Genomic DNA, 25,488 nt, shown 5'->3' with positions numbered 1-25,488 from the left:
GATGGACATCATTATCCAAAGTACATGTATGAAGATACGAATTGGTGTGAACATACTTTATATACAACCAGAGATATGAAAAGTTGTACTGAATATGTGTAATAAGAATTGTAATGCATTCTGCTGTCATTTGTTTTTTAAAAATCAATAAAAAAAGAAAATGTGAAAAAAAAAATACTTAGGGGTAGGGAGTTGGAGGAAGTACACAAATGTGTTGTCATGAGCACTACCATGGATTTAATATAGCTATACAGATCCCGCCTATGGCCCTAAGGGAATCCTCTTTCTGGAAATTTCTGGCCTCTGGCAGTGCTCTTCCTGAAGGATGTCCTTGAATTAAGGCTAGCTACCAGGTCCTTACGGTTTCAGGTTTCAGGACAACTATTAGGGTCTACACCAGATTCATTTTAATAACACTTGGCCCATACAACTCCCAAATACCCTTATGACATTATAATAGTGGTCTCATCATTTGTTGCTTCAAAATAATTTATTTTCTCTCATAACTGCCAGTGCAATGCTGAAGTCTGACTAAAAGATCACCTAAAAGTTATTTTATACCTTAGAGGCTAACTAATGCAAAAAATTCATTGGTATCTGTTAAAAAAGAAATTTGGTTCCAATGAAATTAAATATCTTCTCTAAGGCTGAATTCTGGGGTTGTCTATCGTACCTGTTGCTGTGCAAGCTGGACTTGATACAACTGCTGCATATACTGCTGATAGTGTTGCTCCTGCAACTGGCGGATGAGAATTTGCTGTTGTTCGTAGTTCCCTGGATACTGTTGGGCTGCATACTGCTGGAACTGCACGGCAGTCTGGGAGTTTAAAGCTGCCATTATCTGCTGCCTAAAAACATTAAAAAATATAGACTAGTCTGACTACAGGAGATTTTGTTCATGACAAAATAAAAATGTCATTATTATTTATTTTTTAGTTCATAACTCTTAAAAGTGACTAAGCTAGTAATGTATATCAATCACCAAATATCCCAGCCCCAGAAGAAATATTTAAGAAAATAAATCTGGCCTCTCATTTTTCACCTAAGATTTTTCATGGCAAATTTGGGATGGAGAAGTACATCATCACCATCACCATCACCATAATTATACTAACATTTACTGTGCCCTTACTATGTGCCACGTAGTGTTCGAGGAACTTAGATGTACTAATCCATTTAGTTCTCATAACAACCCTAGGAGAATGTTAGGTAACTTGACTGAGATTCTATTGCAGGTAGCTGCCAGAGCCAGGATTCAAATCCAGACAGTCTGGCTCCATAGACTATACTAATTCACCATTATGCTGTAATTTAATGGACTATCACTTGGGCAGAGATACTGGATATGACTTCTCTACCTAAAAACATGACAAATAATAGTACAAAGGCAGAAGAATAGTTGAAAGATGTTATTTACCCCTGACAAGGATAAATTTAAAAATCTAAGGGTCTGCAGCATTTAATTTAAAGCTGCCTTTATTAAAGGAAAAACACTAATAATAGTATCAGGGCATACTTGGTCTATAGATACCAATTTCTATAAACTCTTACAATTCTATTTTCTTTCATAGAGAAACCACATACTTTATAACTAGGTTATGTGATCATTTAACAGAATACCTTAAAGCCATTCATTGAGAAACAGATAAACAGGGGATGGGGTTGTGGCTCAGTGGTATAGCGCTTGCCTGCCTAGCACTGGGTTCGATCTTCAGGTCACAAAAAAATAAATAAAGATATTGTGTCCATCTACAACTTAAAAAAAAAAAGAAGAAGAAGAGAGAAAGAAAGAAAGAAACAGATAACAAAACAAAAATCTCATAGAATCCTAAATAGAGCATAACACTGGCCAACCTAGGGCACTCTACCCCATCCCCTAAAAGAGCAGCATTTAATCTCTCTCCAAAGTAGAATGAGGCCCTGGATCAGTCTGAGACTAGCACTGAAGTTTTTTCTGACAAACTACCTGGTAATAATAGGGAGAAAGTAATGGACCCTTATGTTATCTGGTTTGACCTATATACCATGCCAGCCCTGGAACCTCAGGCCTTCTCCCACAGTGTTTAACATGTACTAATCACTTCCTTCTTGTACTTACATCTCCCTTTTGAAGAATCGATTCCTTCTGAGATAATTGCCCTCACAGCTCTTACTGAATACGAAATAGTTTCAGCCTCCAAGTCCTGTAATAGTAACTAGGGATGGACCCCAGATACATACAGTGGATCAACTAGTGTCTGTCCTCAGAATTTTTACTGGGTATCACAGATTACAGTCAGTCTATTAGACACAGGGAAAAATTAATCACAAAAATCCAAGTCGGGATAACCTTGCATATGCCAGAGCAGAGTGACACTTTGCATGCATCAGGAAGAATGAAACAGAGACACAAGCTGAGAAGTAGACAAGAGGTCATGTGGATCCAGAGACGAACAGAGCAACCAGGCAACCTCAAGTTCCTACGTCTAGTCTCTGGGTTTTGCAAGCTAATAACAAATCCTTCCAATATATTCTCTGATAAAAGATCACTGGTAAAAATGAAAAATAGCTAGTATTAGTCACACAAATTGCAGAATTATTCTAAGACACACAATGGTAAAAACTCAGGTAACAACAGTATGGTAGCCCATTTTTCATTTTTAAATATAAGCTATACAACAAGCTTACTTTTGCTGCTCTAACCGAAGCCTTTCTTCTTCTATTCGCCTCCTTTCTTCTTCCTCCCGTCTAAGCCTTTCCTCTTCTTCTCGCCTACGTTTTTCTTCCTCTTTTTGTAGACGCTCCCTTTCTTCCTCTTCACGGCGCCTTCGCTCCTCCTCCTCCTTCCTAAAAGACCAGAGAGAATGAACCCCACATAATGAGTCTTGCTTAAAAATCAATGAAATTTAATCTCCCAGTAAAAATTGACAATCTACCTATCTATCTACCCATCCTTTCATCCATTTTTGGAGTAGGAATTGAACCCAGATGTGCTCTCTCATTGAGTTACATCCCTAGCCCTTTTTATTCTGATATAGGTCCCATCTAACCTGGCCTCAAACTTGAGGATCCTCCTGCCTCAATCTCCCAAATCACTGGGATTACAGGCACATACCACCCAAGCCGAGTGAAACAATCTCTTTAGAGAATGATGCAACAATCCCCATCAAAATATAAATCACATACACTTCGCTAGTAGAATCTTACATTATGAAGTGAATCTAACAATATACAAGATCGCATCAAGAATAATTACTGCTGCCAGGTATGGTAGCGCATGCCTATAATCCCAGAGATTCAGGAGACACAAAAGGATCATAAATTCAAGGACAGCCTTAATAACTTAGTAAGACCCTGTATCAAAATTAAAACTTAGAACAGGATGGGGATATAACTCAGTGGTAAAACACCTTTGGGTTCAATCCCCAGTACTGTGGAGGGTGAGAGGGGAGATTAGAAAGAGAGGTGTCCATCAATAAGGTACTACTTAAATGATGACATATATCCTAAAGGATCCCCTTTGATATATACTATTAGTACTAAATGCTTTTCCTTTATAATTCTTGCTGTAGTTGTAATGAAACTTGTATGACAAATTTAGCAATACTTCTGATTTACCCATTAAAATATATATTCCACAAGGATGAGGATGTAGCCCAGTGGTAGAGTTCTTGCCTAGCACATACAAAGCCCTGAATTTAGCTTCCAGTACAAAAATATACATGCTCCATAAGGACAAAGACTACCTATCTTACACCACTACATCCTTGGGACTCAGCACAATGCTGGAAAGCACTCAACAAACTCATATATACCGTGTGTGAGGCCCTGGGTTCAATCCTCAGCACTACAAAAAACAAACGTATATCTCTGAAATCTACCCAAAATGTTAACATGAATAAATAACTTTTGACAATACTTAAGAGATATACTATAATTATTATTAAAATAAGAACTTAAAAAGCAATGAATAGGGGACTGGGGTTGTAGCTCAGTGGTAGAGTGCTTACCTAGCACGTTTGAGGCACTAGGTTCAATCCTCAGCACCACATAAAAATAAATAAATAAAATAAAGGTATTGTGTGCATCTACAACTGAACAAAAAAAAAATTTTAAAGCAAAGCATATATATTTTCAAGGACACTGTAGCTATACCTCACTGATCCAACATTACTACACAATGGACTTGTAGTACATAAATCAATTTTCTAGTTAAAGCAATCTTATTCCATTCTCGTAAGAATAAAAACTTTTCTTTTGGATTAAAAAATTATATCATACTTTGCATAAGTAGCTTTTGAAATTGTAATTAAGCTCTTAAACAGGAATAAAGTACATCTGATGCTCTGCCTCTTGATAACTCTGGGTTATGACTACAAACATGAAAGTAGTACTGTGTCACATTTTTTTTTTTTTAATTTCGGCGGACACAACAACATCTTTGTTTGTATGTGGTGCTGAGGATCGAACCCGGGCCATACACGTCAGGCAAGCGCGCTACTGCTTGAGCCACATCCCCAGGCCCTGTGTCACAATTTTTGATAGAAAAATTCACCTTGATATTAAATATCCTCTGACTGGCAAGCTTTTGTAATTCTTTTGTCTATTTTCATTTTTTCCCCCTTACTTTTAGGCTATTTCCTCCTGCTATTTCTAGTCCAGGTTAAGGTAGGAAACCAGAGAATCAATTGTTTCTAAAGTATAATGTAATCTGGCTTCACCGAATAATCTTAATTATCTAGAATTTTAAAAAGTCAAAGTTGTTGTAAAAATAGAACTTCTAGGGGCTGGGACCCTGGGTTCCATCCTCAGGACCACATAAAAATAAATAAATAAATAAACATTTTTAAAAAATAGAACTTCTAGATAAACAAGGTGCTAATTATAATTGTAATTTACAACAGAGAATCCTTAAAACATAAAGAGCACATTCTGCAACTCCTTCTCCAAACCCTGGAAATAATGAATAAGCCATCTTGGAGACAAAGCCAATATATATGATTACATAAAGTCTAGCATGTAGCAGTTGAAGAACATGAAATGGAATATGAATATTCTAAAAGCTCATGGAAGACAGTAGCAAAGGGTATATAGACCTAAGGTTAAGGAGAAAGTCATGGTTGAGTTTATGACGGAGTTTATAGTTTAAAAAGACAAAAGAAATGTTGCCGTGATGGATGGGAAGTAACTTAAAAGGTATAGCCAGAAGGAAGCAGCACCCTTCAAAACTCAGGCATAAATACCTGTTCACATAAAGAAATTTGAACAACTGCCATTAAAATTGGGACTGACGGGAAGACACTTGGAAAGATACTCCATAAAACAAAAGTATCAGCATATTGGCTATACAAGGGTAAAATACGTTCCATGCTCTCAAATGTCACCTTTTTTTTTCTTGCTCTTCCTTCTCTATTTTGTGGGATGCAACATACGTTGAAAAGAGATGGCAACACCTATTTAAGAGCTTGACAAACTCTACCATGGCATCTTCTTTAGACATGTTTCCCAGGGCCGCCCATTCTCTCCTATAAAGAATAATAAGAAAAGTTACCTCCCCTTAACAGAATAAGAGCTTGATTTAATTTAAACTGCAATGTGAAAATTTTTCAATTATAACTAAAAGAATGATTCTAACGTAAGCAAAAGGTTCAAAACTCCCAAGTTTCAACAATCATGTATTGACTTAATAAATTATGCCACAATCTAAAATTTAACTTCATTACTGTTAATTCCCATATGATAAAAAGTTGTCCATATTTTGTTTTCCTTATATCGTATTTTAGCCTTAACTGAACAAAATACTTTGTGTATTCTTTTCTGGCACAACTCAATAAAGGAATCAATTACTATGTATTATAAAGAACTGTTTTTAATATTTAGGAAGAGGCAAATGAAATTGTACTTGTCTTATGTTCATAATCAGATAAGAAAACATTAATATTTAGCCATAAACATCTCTAAGCCAAAAAGTAGAATTAATATCTGAGGACTCCAGAAGCTGCAAGCAAAAATGCTTCAGGTCTTAAACTAAAGACCAATTATTTACATCTTAAACAATTTACATTGTATTCTTTCCCAGCTTTGTTCTTATTACATTTATTGTACAACAAAACACTGTTACCTCCTGTCATTCCCCAACACATCAAAGAATCCAACTTCAGGACAAGTGTCTGGATTATATGGGCCCATAAGAACCTGTTTATGTAGTGCCACAAGCTTCAGTTTTTCTTCGTAAGTTGGATGAAAGGCCTTGCCATCCTTTTCTATAACAAAAAAGAAATACAATGGAAACAATTAGCACTGACAAAATACATAATTCCCAGTATTATATGCTGAAGCTTTGCTATAAGGTATGTCACGAATTGCCTTTAATAGATGTAAAAACTATTAAATCCTTCATAAAATGTGAATTATTTCTTTAAAGGCAACTGGCAATATTTACTATAGAGTAATGCATCTGTCAAACTGCAGTGGGGTACACATAAATAAATGTACCACTTAACACTTTTTTTACACATATTAAAAACAATGTGCACTGGGTGAGGTGGTGTACATCTGTAATCCCAGGGGCCCGTGAGGCTGAGAGCGGAGGATGGTAAGTTCAGTCAGCCTCAGCAAAGGCGAGGCAATAAGCAACTCAGTGAAGACCCTGTCTCTAAATAAAACACAAAATAGGGTTGGGGATGTGGCACAGTGTTCAAGTGCCCCTGAGTTCAATACCTAGCACCCCCACCTCACAAAAAAAACAGTGTGCAAGCCACGCATGGTGGCACAGCCTATAATTCCAGCAACTCAGGAAGCTGAGGCCCTAAGTAATTTACTGAGACCCTATCTCAAAATAAAAAAGGCTTGGAAAGTGGCTCAGTGGTTAAGCACCCCTGGGGTTTAATCCCTGATACCAAAAAACAAACAAACAAACAAAAAAACAATGTGCAACAACCTTTTTTGTCAGTTTTGGAACTGAGGATTGAAACCAGGGGCACTCTACCACTGATCTGCATGCCCAACCCCTTTTTTAATTTTTAATTTTGAGAAGGGATCATGCTAAGATACTGAGCCTAGACTCAAACTTGTGATTCTCCTACCTCAGCCTTCTGACTTGTTGGGATTATAGGAATGTGCCACCACACCTACCTGCAACAATCACTTTCTTTTTTTTTTTTTTTTTGAGAGAGAGAATTATTTATTTATTTTTTAGTTTTTCGGCAGACACAACATATTTGTTTGTATGTGGTGCTGAGGATCGAACCCGGGCCGCACGCATGCCAGGCGAGCGCACTACCACTTGAGCCATATCCCCAGCCCAACAATCATTTTTTAAGAGTTTTTTTAGTTGTAGTTCGTACAATATCTTTATTTATTTATTTTTATGTGGTGCTGAGGATTGAACCCAGTACCTCACATGTACTCACAAGTGCTCTACCACTGAGCTACAGCCCCAGCTCCTAAAACGGTTTTTAAAAAATAAGTTTACATCAATTACTTTTAATATTATTAAGCAACCAGCATACATACAGTTTAAAAGGCTATATTCAAAACATATCCAACTACTCAGACATAATATGATACAAGGAACTCTAAAATCAGATAGCTTAGATAATTTTAAATCTCATTTCACACGTCCAAGAGATTTCAGTTAACCTCTCAGTTTGTTCATCAAGAAAGTGAGGGTCATACTGCTGCTTTCAAGGTACTAGGACATTATTATTAATAATAACTATTACATATTTTGCCTTCCTTCAATATTATTGTTATCTATGGCAGACTTCCAAGAGAATCAAGATTGAAGCCAGCACTGGGTACAGTAGCACACACCTGTAATCCCAAGACTTGGAAGGCTGAAGGCAGAGGACTACCTACAAGTTTTAAGTTCAGCCTCTGCAACTTAGTTGAGAACCTGTCTCAAAATAAAAAATGAAAAAGATGTAGCTCAGTGGAAGAGCATCCCTGGGTTCAATCCCCAACACCAATCAATCAGTCAATCAATAAGAAAATGAGTGAAGCCAGTTTGACTTGGGAAGATTTAACCTCCACTAACATTCAAAAGCTGTACAAAACTGGGGCTGGAAAAATGAGAAATCTTTTTTTTGGAGGGCGGGGGGTGGGGTGGGGTACCAGGGATTGAACTCCTGGGCACTTGACCACTAAGCCAGCCCTATTTTGTATTTTATGTAGAGACCACATACAGGGTCTCACTGAGTTGCTTAGTGCCTTGCTTTTCCTGAGGTTGGCTTTGAGATCCTCCTGCCTCAGTCTCCTGAGCTGCTGGAATTAGTGTACACAACCAAGCCTGGCTAAAATGGGAAGTCTTTGAAGAATACTGCTTCTTTGATAAATGGAAACATTAATTATTAGTTGATTCCAATAAGAACAGACTACCAAATTTCAATAAAGGTAAAGTAGTATATACGAACTACACATTTAATTCATTTATATAGGCATGACCATAATAAAACCACTAATTAGTAAGAAAAATAAGAGTGCTAAGATATGAACAGGGAACTTGAAGAAAAATACAAAAGTTGATAATAAATATGCAAAAGGATATTCAATTTCACTAGTTCAGGAAATGGAACTTTAAATTATGAGATACCAAGACTCCCTCCTCTCATTAGATAAAAAAAGTTAGGTAACATCCAGAGTTGGTAAGAAGGGGACAAATAAGGACCCACTCTCTCGTATACTAATGCTGAAAATATAAACTGTTTTTAAGTTATCTAGATCAACAATTTGGTAATATATTTCAAAATTGTAAACATGTATGCTTTCCACATAAAAGTAAATAAATAAAGGCATGTTGTCCATCTACAACTACAAAAAAAAAATTTTTTTTTTAAATGTACATGCCCCCGGGCTGGGGATGTGGCTCAAGCGGTAGCGTGCTCGCCTGGCATGCTTGCGGCCCGGGTTCGATCCTCAGCACCACATACAAAGATGTTGTGTCCGCCGAAAACTAAAAAATAAATATTAAAAATTCTCTCTCCCTCCCTCCCTCCCTCTCTCACTCTATCTTTAAAAAAAAAAAAAAAATGTACACGCCAGGCTGGGGATGTGGCTCAAGCGGTAGCGCGCCCGCCTGGCATGCGTGCAGCCCAGGTTCGATCCTCAGCACCACATACAAACAAAGATGTTGTGTCCACTGATAACTAAAAAATAAATATTAAAAATTCTCTCTCTCTTTAAAAAAAGTATACACATTAATGTTTGAAATAGAATACATCATTCACATGTAATTTTAAAAAAATGTACATGCCCTATGATATAGTAATTTCAATTTTTATTACATAGCCTTGATAAGACTCCCAAATATATAGAAGGAAACAGATATCAGAACTCACTGCAGCACTGTTACTAGAAACAAATTAAAAGTTCATCAATAAAAGCCCAGTGAAATAATGTGGTTTATTCAGACTGTGGTATAAGTGAAGCAGTTTCGATTATTAAGTGAAGAAAGGCAAGCAGCAGAAAACTAATCATAGCAAAATGCATTTGATAAATTCTAAGCAACCCGACCCATCCCTTAACATCTCTAAAGTGAGATTAGATTTTTTTTTTTTAAAGTTGTAGATGGATAAATACCTTTATTTTGTTTATTTTTTTTATGTGGTGCTGAGGATCGAACCCAGGGCCCTGCACATGCTAGGCAAGCGCTCTACCGCTGAGCCACAACCTCAGCCCCCGAGATTAGATTTTACAATATATATTTTACAGTTCTGGCAGTTTTCTTTTCTTTTCTTTTCTCCTTCCTGTCCCCTGCTCCCCATGGCAGTGCTGGGGCTCAAACTGAGAGAATTCAGGACCTAGCATGTGCTAGGCAAGTGCTCTACTGCTAAGCCACAGGCCCAGCCAGTTTTTCTTTTGTAACGGCCCCTAAAGTAAGTCTTAGAACTGATGAACCTGTTACACAAACCTAACATTAGTGTAAATGCAAAGAAAAAGATCTAGAAGGAGCCACACTAAGGAGATGAGAACAAAGTGGGAGAAAGCAAGAATTAGAAGTGGTCAGAGAGAATTTAAGTCTTCCTTACAATATTTAATCTTTCAAAGAAAAATATCTAGAAGGACAAACTAAACAGTTAAGAAGAACTGTCTCATGGGGCTGGGGATGTGGCTCAAGCGGTAGCGCGCTCGCCTGGCATGTGTGCGGCCCGAGTTCGATCCTCAGCACCACATACAAACAAAAGATGTTGTGTCTGCCGAAAACTAAAAAAATAAATATTAAAAATTCTCTCTCTCTCTCTCTTTAAAAAAAAAAAAAAGAAGAAGAAGAAGAACTGTCTCTGGAAAGTGACTGGCAACATTGAAGGGTGGGAACTGAACAAGTTTCCCCATTAAATAATACATGAAGGGCTGGGGCTGGCTGCGGTAACGCACTTGCCTGTCATGTGTGAGGCACTGGGTTCAATTCTCAGCACCACATATAAGTAAATAAAATAAAGGTCTATCAACAACTAAAAAAATATTTTTAAAAATACTACATGAAAAAAATTCTTAAGCAAAAACTCATTTGATACGTGGGGGAAATTTTCTTTCTTTTTTGGTACCAGGAACTGATCCCAGGGGCCCTGAGCTACATCCCTAGTATCTTTTTTTTTTTTTTCCCCCATACAGGGTCTTGCTAAGTTGCTGAGGCTGGCCTTGAACTTGTAATCTCCTGCCTCAGCTTCCCAAGCCATGGGGTTACAGGTATGCACCACACCTGACAACCTGACAGGTTGGTCATTTTAAAAATATTTTTTTAGGGCTGGGATTGTAGTTCAGATGTAGAACACTCGCCTAGCATGTGTGAGGCACTGGGTTCAATCCTCAGCACCACATAAAATAAAGATGATGTGTCCACCTATAAGTAAAAAATTAATATTTAAAAAAAATACATACATGTATATAAATATCTCCCAGAGCTGGGCGTGATGGCACATGCCTGTAATCCCAGCTGCTCGGGAGGTGAGTCAGGAGATCTTGAGTTCAAAGCCAGTCTCAGCAATGGTGAGGCACTTAGCAACTCAGTGAGACCCTGTCTCTATATAAAAAACAAAAACAGGAAATAGGGCTGGGGATGTGACTCAATGGTTGAGTGCCCCTGAGTTCAATCCCCAGTAACCCCCACCCCCCAATTTTTTTTTTTCAAGCTAGGGGTATTGTCTATCCATCTATACACACAATATTTTTTGCCATACTAAGGACTAAGCCCAAGGGCAGTCTGTGACTGAGCAACATCCCTAGCCTTATTTATTATTTATTTTTTTAAGTTTGAGACAGGGTCTCACTAAATTGCCCAGGCTGGTCTCAAACTTGTAATCCTCCTGCATCAGCCTTCTGATATGCTGGGATTACAGATGTGTATCACCACACCTAGCTGTGTGTGTGTGTGTGTGTGTGTGTGTGTCTGTGTGTGTATCTGACAAAATTATAGTGACATAAAGGAAAGATTTTAAGAGTTTACTTCTGACCTAAAAAAAAAAAGGGGGGGGTTATACGTAATAAAGTACACTTATTATAACTCATTAGGTTAGGACGGTAATTCTGTTAAATTCCACACAGTACAGGGTACTTGATGTCATCTTTCATGCTAAAACCAACAAGCCTAAAAAACTGTTCTTTATTTCTCTTCCCAATGAAATCTTTCTGAAATACAGCCTTCAATTTTATATCAAGAAAAATGGTGTTATCACTGTTCGATACATTCATTAATTACAAAAAAAGAAAAAAGACCTATTCAACAATAATGCAATGCTTGAATTATATTAATCCACTGAACAGACTATAAAGCTATTAAAATGATTATTAAAATAGGCAATTTAGTGAGACCCTATTAAAATCTTATAATTGGCCTTTTATAAGGCCAATTATAAGATGAAGAACACGTTGATGACGTAATAATTAAGTAGAATGGAAAATTATGTGCTACACTTTCAACAATGTAAAATGCCTACAATGTGACCATATACCCAGAGAGAATATAGAAAGATAAAATTTTTAGAAATTGGGAAGCTATACTTATAGATCACTTTTTAAAAACTGCAATATTTTTCTTACAAAATTAGCTATAGAGAATTCTATTCTAAGATGTTGTTGGGTTGTTAAAATACGTAAAGCAATAGTGGTTACTAATTATATTATTTACCAAAAGCCTATCTTCAATTTCAAAAACATTCATCCATTCATCTTAATTTTAGACATATTAATGACCAAAAGTTTTCTTTTTTCTTTTTTGGGGGGAGTGGGGGGGGTGGGGCAGGGGTACTCAACCACTGAGCTACATCCCCAGCCCTATTCTGTATTTTATTTAGAGATAGGATCTCACTGAATTGCTTAGCACCTCATTTTTGCTGAGGCTGACTTTGAACTCCTGATTCTTCCTGCCTTAGCTTCCTGAGCCACAGGGATTATAGGCATGTGCCACCATGCAGAGCTTCTTTCTGTCTGTCTTTCTTTCTTTAAAGTTCTGGGGATTGAACTCCAAGGTGCTCTGCCACTGAGCTACATCTCTAGCCCTTTTTATTTTGAGACAGGCTCTAAATTGCCCAGGCTGGCCTTGAACTTGCCATCCTTTGATTTAGTCTCCAGAGTGGCTGGGATTATAGGCATGTGCCATTGGTGCCTGCCTTAGGTTTTTTTTTTTTTTTTTTTTTTTTTAATAAAAAAGGCCTCAGTTTATATCATTTTATCTTGAGCTTTATATAAGAAAAAAGTGCTTGCTAGTGATTCAAGAAAAAAAAATGTAGTGAGCCTGAAAATGACGAGAGTACAGTATTTTCACCTTTTCTAAAAAAAAAAATATATATACATAAATTTGATGAAAATGGTTGTATTAACCTAAATTATTGTCAATAAATACAAAATCAGAACTGTGAATGTGGCTCAGTGGTAGAGTGCTTGGCCCAGGTTCAATCCCCAAGCACTGCAAAAAGAAAAAATAAAGAACATATAAATAAGATAAAATCAGATGGAATCTTCTCTGGAAGGCTAATCACTTTTCAAACTGGTCAAGTAATGGCAATTTTCAAACATACACACATTCTTTTTGTGGTAGGGAGATGATCTGAGATGGACTAGTGGGTGTGAAAAGTTTTTCTTAATCTACAACCATCATAAAAGTTATTTGTAAAATAGCTTTTTTTAGTATTATACAATAACTTACAATATTCATAGGTTAGTCATATTTTTTGATAAATAGTATAAATATAAATGGTAGTCAGGGCTGTAGGAGAGAGAGTATCCTTTTCCCACTAGAAGATAAATATACTTCATTTTAAGCATCTGGTAGTTCCAACTATATGCAGTGGATTATGGGAAATGGAACATTAAACAAGGAAACTACCCATCATTTAGCAAAGTGTCAGTTTAACCCCGAGTACCAATAGGAGGGTAAGAGCTAGGTCTTGGGAATGTTATATTAACATAAGCCCATTTTTATGACTGTCAGAATTAAGGACATGTTACAAATTAGAAAAATATTTTTTTAAATGCATTTTCAGTGTTAGCCCTGGTCAAGTATTCTCCTGAGGATTACACAAAACAGATTTGTCTACCATGATACCCCCCCTACCCCCGTGCTCAGCTACATGTTTTGCTCACATGCATTAACCACCAAACCAAGCCCAACAAATCTCACTAAAGAAATCAACTTCAGCAGGGCATGGTGGCACACACCAATCCTAGTGAAAGACTGAGACAGGAGGCCAGTCTCAGCAACTTAGCAGGGCCCTAAGCAACTTAGCAAGACTTTGTCTCAAAATACAAAATAAAAAGATCTGTGGAGGGCTGGGGATGTGGCTCAAATGGTAGCACGCTGGCCTGGCATGCGCGGGGCGCTGGGTTCGATCCTTAGCACCACATACAAATAAAATAAAGATGTTGTGTCCACCGAAAACTAAAAAATAAATATTAAAAAATTCTCTCTTTAAAAAAAAAAAAAGATCTGTGGATATGGCTCAGTGGGTAAGGACCCCAGGGTTCAAATCCCTGATACAATTAAGAAAAAAAAAAAAAAAGAAAGAAAGAAAGAAAAGGAGGAGGAAGAGAAGAGGCAGAAGAAGAAAAATCAACTTTATGGGTCAATTTTTGTGACAACAAGCAAAACTGTACCTCCACTCTTGTGAATTTCATTGGCATTTTCACTCAATCTTTTATATACACTTACTATTTTTAAGAATCGATCTATAATCATTCCTTTATACCTTGTTATTGAATCTTCAAATTAATCATTATTTTCTTTTTCTTTTCTTTAACATACACACCCTTATATTTTTTAATATTTATTTATTTATTTTTAGTTTTTGGCGGACACAACATCTTTGTTTGTATGTGGTGCTGAGGATCGAACCCAGGCCGCACACATGCCAGGCGAGTGCGCTACCGCTTGAGCCACATCCCCAGCCCCAAATTAATCATTATTTTCTATTAGGAAAAAAATTTGTCTCAAAAAAAAACTAAGGAAAAGAAAACATGACAGATGTTAATACCAATAATTATTTTGGAAAGACTGGATTATAGATTAATTGTATTTTCTCTATTCATTTTTTATTTTCCCAAATTTTCTTCAATAAGCATATATATCCCCCGCCCCTTTTAAACAAAAGCTTTTTTCCTTTTTCAATGCACTTTTAAAAAGTCAAAGCATGGCTCATTGGAAGAGTGTATACTTAGCATGTACAAGGACCTGGGTCCAATTCCCAGGAACAAAAAAAAAATAAAAAGTCAAATCAATGTTATCTTCAACCTTTGGGGCAAAGTGAAAAGATTAATTATTCTCCTGTGGAATACACAAAACCCAGGAGGCTACGCTAATCCTAACTACCTTTAATATAGCATATGCTACCGATGTTCTAAACTTCAAAGAAACAGAAAAATAAAAATGCTTTTTACCATTTTGGACTGGGTTGTGGCTCAGTAGTAGAGCACTTGCCTAGCTCTACCACTGAAGCACCGGGTTCTATTCTCAGCATCATATAAAAAAACGAATAAATAAAATAATTGTAATCTGTTCACCAACAACTAAAAAAACAAAATAAGAAAAAGAAAATACTTTACCATCTAAATTGCCTGGCAAATTATTAGTATTACAAAAAGAAAAAAGGCTTCTCTCTTTTCAGATGACTCCAGTTCACATATCACAAGGGTTTATTTAGTCTTTTTTAATTAGGTAAGATAGTTAATCACTGCAAAGCTATTTAGTTCTATAGCAACCAAAACTAAACACAAAAATATGTTCGTAAAGAAGTTACAGAGCTAATTTTCAGATGCAAGTGTGAAAAGATCCTTATTCTGATCAATGAGAAAGAAGTACTTCTGTTACCTTAAGAAGCATGACTGCTAAGCTATCCCTTCTCAACTGAACTAAGATCACTAGCTGACATTTATCTAGCAACAACCATAAAAAAGTTCCTTTCCATTTCTATAAAACTGAAAAGCAATAGGTTAAAAATCTATTTTACCTAAAGGAGACTGACTAAAGTCCCTAGGGGCTGGTGAACTAGACCAACTCCTCCCACAGCTCCTGTTCCCCATGCTGGGGATCAAACCCAGAATCACACATTAGGCAAATGCTCTATCACTGAGCTGCATCCCCAGTCCCCCACAGCTAATTTTTTATGAAGCCTACAAGTTAAAAACGATTTTTACCTTTTTAAAAGGGTTACAAATAATGAAAAGCAAAAACATAAAACAAGGCATATGCAACACTCACTATATATGATCCTTAAACCCTAAAGTATTTACTATCTAGCCTGTTACAGGAAAAGCTTGTTAACCCTAGACTAGAGGAAGAAGTAAATTCAAAGGGCCAAAATGATTTCCAGGAAGTTTTAAAAACGCAAATATAAATAAAAAGTTAGAAAACATACAAATAAAACATCCAGTTAACATAATAGCCTGAACACACACATTTATCTCCAATCATCAATGAAATCCCACTAAAAGAAATAAGCCAATTTACAGAACTCTGAAGAAGTTCAGAAACCAAAGGCATCAGATTCTTAATAAACAGGAATTTGTTTTAAAGTCTATATAAGAAGTATACGGCCACTTTCTATCCCATTTTGTATAATAACCCCAAACAGGCAGATGGTTACCTTGCTCCTATTTCAGCAGAGGGCTTTATCTTTGCTATAGAAAATAAATCGTTCCCAGTCTAAACTTTGGTGCCCAAACAAATGTGATAGCAAAATACAAATTTTTAGAAAGGCATGGTTTCAAAAACTGTAATCCTCATGCACTCTCTTCTCAAGAAGCTACTGTGGGCATGCATTTCCAGTGTATGTGTAGTAAATAGTAAAACAAAGGAAAACAAATGATTCAGGTAAAAAGGAATATGACAGAACAGAAGGTTAAAAGTAATCAACTTCCGGGCTGGGGATGTGGCTCAAGCGGTGGCGCGCTCGCCTGGCATGCGTGCGGCCCGGGTTCGATCCTCAGCACCACGTACAAACAAAGATGTGTCCGCCGAAAACTAAAAATAAATAAATAAATAAATATTAAAAAAAAAAAAAAAAAAAGTAATCAACTTCCAGGATGACACATGGGCAGAAGAAAACTGAGACTGAATCAAGAATTTAAGGGCAAAAAACACATGACTTTTCTTTTTCTAAAAGATCTTAATTGCTTTTTGGGGGGTACTGGGATGGAACTCAGGGGCACTTAACCACTGAGCCACATCCCCAGCACTATTTTGTATTTTATTTAGAGACAGGGTCTCACTGAGTTGCTTAGCAAGTGCTTTTGCTGAGGCTAGCTTTGAACTTGCAATCCTCTAGCCTCAGCCTCCAGAGCAAACTGGGATTATTATTATTTGTGTGGGGGGGGCTGGGGATCGTGTGTGTGAGGCAAGCACTCCACCAACTGAGCTATATTCCCCAGCCTGGCTGGCTTTATTTTTGATTGTAGAGTTGGAAGTATGTCCTGATGTTAAAAAAAAAAAAAGGGTAAGTTAACCTGAGGATGAAGAAAACAAATAATTGCCTCTACATGAAAGACAAAAATTTGTTCAAGAACCAAAATGCAACCAAAATACATGTTCTGTCCCAATTATAAATAATATAAACAGCCAACACTAATTCGATCGATCATGATTAATTACAGTCCAATAAAATTGCTGAGGATGACCTCAAATTTTTGATCCTCCTGCCTCAGCCTCCTAAGTTGCTAGGATTACAGGTTTGCACAACCATACCCGGTATAAAACCCATCCCTTATTAAAATAAATCCCTATTAAAATTAAAAACATGGGGCTGGGGTTGTGGCTCAGTGACAGAGTGCTTGCTTTACATGTGTGAGGCACTGGGTACAATTCTCAGCATTACACAGAAATAAATATAGGTCCATCAACTAAAAAAATATTAAAAAAAAATTAAAAACACATCTTCACATTTTTTAATTAAGAAAAAGTGTAATTCACAAATTCTTATACTATTTAAAAGAAAAGACTAATATAGTACAGAATGCCTGACTCAAGGAATATGAAACACTTTGAAAATTACTTAGCAAATACTAAATAATAAAAGTTTTAAGACTTCCTCCCCATTAATTCAACACACCCACCATCAATTTTTGGCAATTCCTCCTTTTTAACAACAAATGCAGCTGCCAGTTGTCAGGTACTGTTTAGAGAATGTGTTGTGTATATATGTGCCTGTGTATATATGTATAATTTTTGTAATTCTTACAACAACCATTTGAGAAATGAAAGCACAAAATGTTTAAACAATTAAACAGCGGAGGGAGAAAAAACAACCCAGAAATATTGACTCCAGCGCTCACCTTCTAAATACTGAGTCACTGTGGCTCTCAACTTAGTTAAGTGATAAAAGTAAACATCTTTCTGGGTTTTGGCTACATGATTGTGTTCACTTTATGAAAACTCAGGAAGCTATACACTTGGAATCTATGCATTCTTCTGTGTGACACAGGAGAGGCCTCAAGCAAATTTTAAAATCATTTACATTAAAAAATACACGGGGGTGGGAGGGTGCTGGGGTTGTGGCTCAGCGGTAGAGCTCACCTAGCGAGTTCGGGGCCCTGGGTTCGATTCTCAGCACCACATAAAAATAAACAAAATAAAGGTGTTGTGTCCAACCACAACTAAAAAATAAATATTTTTTAAAAAATACACACAGGGGCTGGGAATGTGGTTCAAGCGGTAGCGCACTTGCCTGGCATGTATGGGGCACTGGGTTCGATCCTCAGCACCACATAAAAATAAAATAAAGATGTTGTGTCCACCAAAAACTAAAAAATAAATATTAAAAAATTCTCTCTCTCTCTCTTTAAAAAAAAAAAAATACACACAGGGCTGAGGTTGCAGCTCAGTGATAGAGTGCTTGCCTTGCAAGCATGAGGCACTGGGTTTGATCCTCAGCACCACATAAAAATAAAATAAAGGTACTGTGTCCACTTACAACTGAAAAATAAATATTTAAAAAAAAAAATCTTAAAATGGTACTACACTGCTGGGTATGGTGGTGCATGCCTGTAATCCCAGTGGCTTGGGAGGTTGAGACAAAAGGACTATAAATTCGAGGCAAGCCTCAGCAACTTAGCAAGACCCTTTCTCAAAATAAAATCTAAAAAGGTTTGAGTGTGTGGCTCAGTGGTTAAGCGCCCCTGAGTTCAATCCCTGGGACAACAAAAAAAAGGCACAACATATACACCTGTAATCCCAGCTACCTGGGAAACTGAGGCAGGAAGATTCCAAGTTCTAGGACAGCCTCAGCAACTTGGCAAGACCCTGTCTCAAAATAAAAATGAAAAAGGGTTGGGGATGTAGCTCAAAGAAAGGGCACTTGCCTACCACGCATGAGGCATGGGTTCAATCTCCAGTACTGCAAATAAAAAATAAGGTACAATTTACCCCTTGCCCAAAACAGTATAATTTGAGCATCAATAAGAATTATCAATAAGAAAAAAATGAATAAAAATCACATGTGTAAAGGCATGAGTACTTCATGACATTAAAAAAAAAGTGAAACTTTTTTTGACTGCTAGGGGGAAATTTCATTATTTTGAAAACTAGCAAATAACAAGAAACAAATATTTGTCTTTCCTATTTGAACTCCACCCTAAACCAACGAGTACAAGAGGAAAAGTATTTCAGCAAACCAACGAGTACAAGAGGAAAAGTATTTCAGTAAAGGACAAAGAAAATATCACCATTTAAAAATCCTTAATAAATTAACAGATCCAGACATTATCAATGGCCTTAACATCACAAAAGGAGATACAACTTAATATTATCTGCCTCATGAAGAATGCACACAATACAAAGTAGTCTTGCCAGAAAACCAGAACTTGAATCTAAACTATCCAACTTTAGGAAATACACAGATTTGGGGGGGGGGGGGGATTTTTGCAATCAACAAAATCTAATGAACCACCCAATTTCTTTTTCTTTCTGTTTTTGGGGACTATGGACTGAACCCAGTGGTACTTTACCACTGAGCTACATCCCCAATCCTACATTTTTTAAAAAAATTTTGGTAGTTGTAGATGAACAGAATGCTTTTATTTTATTTGTTTTATTTTTATGTGGTGCTGAGGATCAAACCCAGTGCCTCACACATGCAAGGCAAGCGCTCTGCCACTTAACTATAGCCCCAGCCCTCCCAGCCCTATATTATGAGACAGGATCTCGCTAAGTTGCTGAGGGTCTTGCTAAATTGCTGAGGCTGGCCTCAAATTTGTGACCCTCCTGCCTCAGCCTCCCAAATCCCTGGATGACAGGCATGCACCATGAACACCCAATTTCTTCAACAAACAAAATGTAAAGGAACTAAGGGATGGATGTGTAGATCTTAACTGAATCATCATTTAAATAAACTATTTAACAAATTGTTATGAAATTGGAAATTTTATCCCTTGGCTAGACATTTGATACGAAAGAATTATAAATTTAAAATTTTCCTATGTGTGATAATGGAATTGTAGTCAGTTTTTTAAAAGGAGTCTTTTCCAGGCATTGAGGTAAGAGGATTTCAAGTTCAAGGCCAGCCTCAGCAACTTAGCAAGACCTTGTTTCAAAATAAAAAAGGAATCTTCATCTTTTAAAGATAATTAAATATTTAGATAGCTTGAGAAGTCTGGAGCAGGTCTGGCTGGGTAATGGGTACAAGGGGAATCAATGCACTATTCTACCTCTTTTTGTGTATGTTTGAAATTCTCCATAGTAAAAAGTTAAAATTTAAAAAATTAAAAATGTTACATCTATTTTTAGTTTACAACAGTAAAATCATCATCATCATTACATTAGCTAAATGTAGGCCTCCCAAAAGGTCTAATATATTAGTAGAAATGGAATTTAGCAATAAAAGAACTCACTTTTTTTTTTTTTTTGGTGAGGGGAGGGAAATGCCAGGGACTGAACCCAGGCCCTTCCTTGCTCAAGCTAAGTGTATGCTCTACCACTAAGCTACAATTTGTTAAACAGTTTATTTAAATAAGGTTTCAAATAAGATCTACACATCTTTCCCACCCCTTTTTTCCTATACATGTTGTTCACTGAGGAAACTGGGTGCCCATGGTGCCTTCCTTCCCAATAACTTGGGAGGCTATGGCAGGACTCATTTCTGATGGGCACATTTACTTAAGTCCATTAGGATTCTCCCTCAATGCATTCAGATTTTCAAAGCCAAAAGCAATATTATTTAGGAATTCTCTCACACTTATTTTACAGACATTTGGGACTTTCTCGAACATGATCATGTTTAGAAAACCAACTTGGATCTTTCCATTAGCCTTTTATATTTTCATGTAAATATAATGAAAAAGTTCAATGTGATAAGGCAACTAGCTAGGTTGCTTTGAATATTCTCTTCAGCGTATCACCAGAAAACAGAGGTCCCATTTGTTTTTATCTCCTGGGGTGCAAAGAACTATATTTGGAATCAGACAGACTGAGAACCAATCTCACCTCTTACAAATAAAAACTGAGCCTGGTGCGGTGGCACATGCCTGTTATCTCAGGTAGTAGGGAGACTGAGACAGGAGGATAACAAGTTTGAGGACAGCCTCAGTAACTTGGGAAAAAAGCCCACAGCAACTTAGGGAGACACTCTCAAAATTAAATAAGGGGGCTTAAAAGGGCTGGGGATATATATCCCCAGTAGTATATCCTTGGGTTTAATCCCCAGTACCAGAAAAAAAAAAAAAAAAAAAAATTAGAATTAAATTTTTAAAAAGGCTTGGGGACATAGCTCAGAGGTAAAAGACCCTGGGTTCAATCCCAGTGCCAAAATAACAACCGAGTGGCTCAGGCAGATTCCTCACCAGAGAAATGAGAATTACACCTTTACAAAAGGGCTCACAGGAAGATTAAACAAATCTTGTATACAGCTTTCACAATAGTACCTGACATTTAGTGAACATCTGCTCAACATATTGGCAATCATTAGTTTGGAATTTTACGTTAATGTAACCAATCTAACAACTTAATGTAATGTGGCAATAAAGTATTAGAGACAGAAAAATCCACCCTCTTCATAAGAACTCTAAAAACCAAAAATTTACTTCTGCAGGTCAACTTCATCCAAGAAGCATAAAACCTATATGCTCTGGGTCCCTTCAGTTCTCTAACAACAACAACAACAAACCCACCACCACAACAAAATACTTAATTTTGCTAAAATTGAATTAGGCCAACTTTGTTCCATCCTTTAAAAACCTTTAATGCGGGGCTGAGGCTGTAGTTTAATGGTAAAGTGCTTGCCTCGCATGTGTGAGGCATTGGGTTCAATCCTCAGCACCACATAAAAATACATAAAGATACTGTGTGTTCATCTACAACTAAATAAATATTAAAAAAAAAACCTTCAATGATTTTTCACCAATATTCTGACAAAAAGGACCAATTATTTACAATAGCATTCAACTCTTACGAGGATCTGAATTAAATCTTTAAAGCCATCTCTCTCCACCAAACTACTTCCTACTTGTCACTTCCCAGACATATGACTTGGCCATTCGGGTTCCTGACCTTCCCAATTTAATGAAATGGCACCACTACCTCAATCTTTCATACTACTGTCACTGGGTCTTTAACTCCTCTTTAGGACTTATAGGACCTAATAGATCCTAATGAGCTATTCACTTGCAGTGGAAAACTAATTTAAAATATTAACCATAATTAAGGATGCAATAATGCCTAAAATTTAGGTGGTAAAACATCAACTTACATTTACCTGTACTTCCACCTATTATTTCACTTTTTTATTTATTTCTGTGCAGTGCTGGGGATGGAACCCAGGTCCTCACACATGCTAGGCAAATGCACTGAGTTACACACCCCAGACTATATTATTTAACTTTTACCTTCACAAAATTAAGAGGGTAGTTGACATACAGGCTCAATCATTGGCCTATGACTACTGTGACAAGATTACTTTTACATTCTTCCTTTTTCTTTTTTAAACAGTTATTGTATATGTCTCATATGCTGCCAGTATCTTCATTGATATCTCATGTAATGTTCCATGCAGAAAGGTAGCTTTTAATTGCTAAACAGTTACTTCTCTTGTTTAAGTATTTGGATATCGCTTTGAAAAATTAAGAAATGAATGAACCATACCAACCAAAGAAGCTTTTGTTATTAAGGTGACTATAACTAGGCTCCCCAAATTATGGATTTCCCCTAGGATTTCTCCCACTCAATAAAATAATGTTAGGTTTAGATCACTAAAGCTTAAATCTGAGATATCAAAGAACTAGAATCCAGAGGTTCCTGACTTTCAAGGCAATGCTATACTCCACCTTATACAGTACTTTAATCTTTCAAAGTAGATGTTACTACTATTTTCAAATAAGACAAACTAAAAAGATGAAATTACCCATTTTGCTTTTAGTCATGTGGCAAAATCAAGAATTAAAAGTTGATTCCTTTCTACTCTTAGTATCTATTACAATATACTTGATCGGAAAAATAAATTCCAAGAATAAAATTTTAAGGTAGAACATAGTTTCCCGAAGTGTACAGAAACTACTAGATTTGCGTGTGTGTTAATATATCATACCACAGCAAACTCTAAATTCAAGCCAGTGACCTCAGAGGTCAAGTGATCCAAAATCCATTAGCCATTATTAATTCCCCAAGCTAGCAAGTATACAAGGGCTGAATTCATTGTGTAATGACAAAGAATATTTCAAGCGTAAGCTTTTTAATAAAAAACGCAATGAATGCGGAATGCTCAAATGTTCTGTATGATTTACAAAAGAGAAAGCTTCACTAGTTAGCACAATTAAAGTTATTTTCAGAGAAAACATGTCATTAACATGTATCACTAAGCTGAACTACTCAACTTCAGCCAGTAAAAATGTGTGCTTTAAAAGGTACTCCTTCTGGGAAAACTGTCATAAATATGCTGTTCTGGAATGTACGTGGAACCTAGCAACCACTTTTAAAAAGTTTCATTTGTGGATGTCTCTCCTTGCCCTCCACCCAAGAAAGACATAAATATCTTTAAGAATCAAACTAACGGTCACTAGTCTTTCCTATTTACAAAACCATGTGACTGGTCTCTCCATCACTTGACTAAGTGAATCACCCACTTTAAAGAAAATAAATAAATAAAACACTTAGAACAATATTGTTCTAAGAGAAGAGACATTTCAGTTAATTATGCGACGGCACAGAGGGTACTTTTAGGCTTTACTCTGAGAATTAATTCTTCCACATTAGTTACTAGATACAATTTTAACCATTCAGAAGCTACTAGAACATTGTGGACATCTCTTCAGAATTTGACAAGGTGGAAAGCATAAATGAGTTTAACACTTTACTTTTTTCTCTTCCACATCAATACTGCCAGGGGACCATGTCCTATAGTTGCCCAGAATGGCTGGAATGGGTATGTATGTGGAACCTATTGAAAAATTTCTTCCACTTTAGGAAAAGGGTAAAAATCGGTGGAATCCTAGGTGACAAACCATGGGAAACAGGAAAAGGAAAACATCGGTAAAGAAAAAAAGCAATTCCAGAATAGGATCCTCTGGGAGAAAGGTTTCATTCTTCCATCCTGGCTCACGGAAAAAGGAGAAGCTAAATCAGGTAAAATGCCCCGGTAACCTAGGGGAGGCGGGACTCGACTGCTAAAGCAAGGTTCCAGGCCCCTCAGGGGTGTGACCTAGTCCAAGCTAATAGTGACAAACTTCGGGTACCCCCAAGGAGGGAGCCCTGCTCTGGTCACCGGGCCTACCCTGGGCGGTAGGAATGAGATTCGTCCGGTCACCCTAGGGACCACAGCCCTGGCTCCCGGTGCCGAGCAGAGGCGGCGGGAGTGGGGGCGGCGCGGCTCACCTCGGAAGAAGCGCAGAGCCAGGCCGTACAGCTCTTCCAGGCCAAAGCCCCAGCGCTGCTCCAGCCGCCGCGCCTCCTCCGCCGCGCCCCCAGCCGCCGCCTCCCCGGACTCCGGCTGCTCCCCTGCGGCGCCCGGGCTCCGGCCGGACCCAGGAGGCGAGGGCGGCGGCAGTGGCGGCGGCAGCAGCGGGGCGCCCTCTGCGCTAGGCCGCTCCTCCGGATCCGGACTTAGCGTGAGGCCGTCGACCGATACCTCAAGGCGCTCGGCGTTCAGCACCGCCGCCATCTCCGGGTGCTGCGCCTCCTCGGCGGGGACAGGCGGCGGCCACGTATCGACTTCCTGCTGACCTCTGACCTCCGCTTGCCGACACCGGAACTTCCGCTGCTAAGGAGGATCCTGGGCCCCCCAGAAGGGCTGAGGCCTGGTGCCCCGCCTCCTCCGGAACCGTCGATTACGCCCCCTCCGCGACCACCCGCCGTCGCCTCATCTAAAGCTGGTCTCCACCGCCTCTCCCAGCCATCACCCGGCACTCTGTGATGCCAGTTCTTGCTATGAGCGGCTGCTACGCCCCCAAACCCCCCGCCCACGTCCCCCAGTTGGGTTCAGCGGCTATTCAGAGATCGTCAGGGGCGGGGTCAGAGGAGACCCGCGCGAGGGTTAGTGCCGGGAGCGTGGCTGTGCAGTCGGGCAGGCGCCCCCACCCACCTACCTGCCAGGACAGAGACCCTTCACTTTTTGTAGAGGATTATGTGGTTGGAGGAGCTCTTTTTGCCCACCGGTTTTGTTGGTATTTACAGAAACTTTGAGGAAATGAAAGGCAAAATACTTTTTTTTTTTTTTTTAAAGAGGAAACTGAGGACTGCTGAGAAATTAAGTGGCTTCTCTGTGTTGGTTGTAGATTGTTAGAACTTCTGGTTTTGCAGGAACTGAACCTCACGTAATTTAGGGGACTCTTACTGGGGGAAAAAAGTACAAAACAATAGAAGCAGGAGAGTAGGAAAGTGAATATATTTAGAATGAGAAAGAATTCACAAATGACCTTTTTAAATAACAAGACCCACAGATCTCACACACATAACCATAATATTTTTACTGCTTCATACAAGGTGTCCAAGAACCCCCAAATAATCATTGTTTTTAAAGATCAAAGATGTTCTTGATGCATCACTTGTGTTCTAGACTTTTGGGGCACCATTTATGATCATTTTTCTTACATTTTTGGGGGGTT

The 25,488-nt window shown here is 37.9% G+C and overlaps 1 protein-coding gene across 1 annotated transcript in view; it reads right to left on the bottom strand.

The window, feature by feature from the left end:
* Acbd3 (acyl-CoA binding domain containing 3) overlaps positions 1 to 24,595 on the bottom strand; it is a 37,716-nt gene extending 13,121 nt beyond the window's left edge. Inside the window, exons 1-5 of the mRNA XM_027954759.2 lie at positions 24,260 to 24,595; positions 6,101 to 6,242; positions 5,364 to 5,504; positions 2,668 to 2,826; positions 674 to 848 (exon numbers count right to left, since the gene is read on the bottom strand). Coding sequence (XP_027810560.1) covers positions 674 to 848; positions 2,668 to 2,826; positions 5,364 to 5,504; positions 6,101 to 6,242; positions 24,260 to 24,545 — 903 coding nt within the window. The 5' untranslated portion in view covers positions 24,546 to 24,595. The remainder of the gene's footprint in view (positions 1 to 673; positions 849 to 2,667; positions 2,827 to 5,363; positions 5,505 to 6,100; positions 6,243 to 24,259) is intronic.
* Between the last annotated feature and the right edge of the window lie 893 nt (positions 24,596 to 25,488).

This window comes from Marmota flaviventris, chromosome 12 (assembly GCF_047511675.1).
Source record: "Marmota flaviventris isolate mMarFla1 chromosome 12, mMarFla1.hap1, whole genome shotgun sequence".
NCBI classification, from domain to species: domain Eukaryota; kingdom Metazoa; phylum Chordata; class Mammalia; order Rodentia; family Sciuridae; genus Marmota; species Marmota flaviventris.
This window is presented reverse-complemented; position numbering and strand designations above follow the sequence as displayed.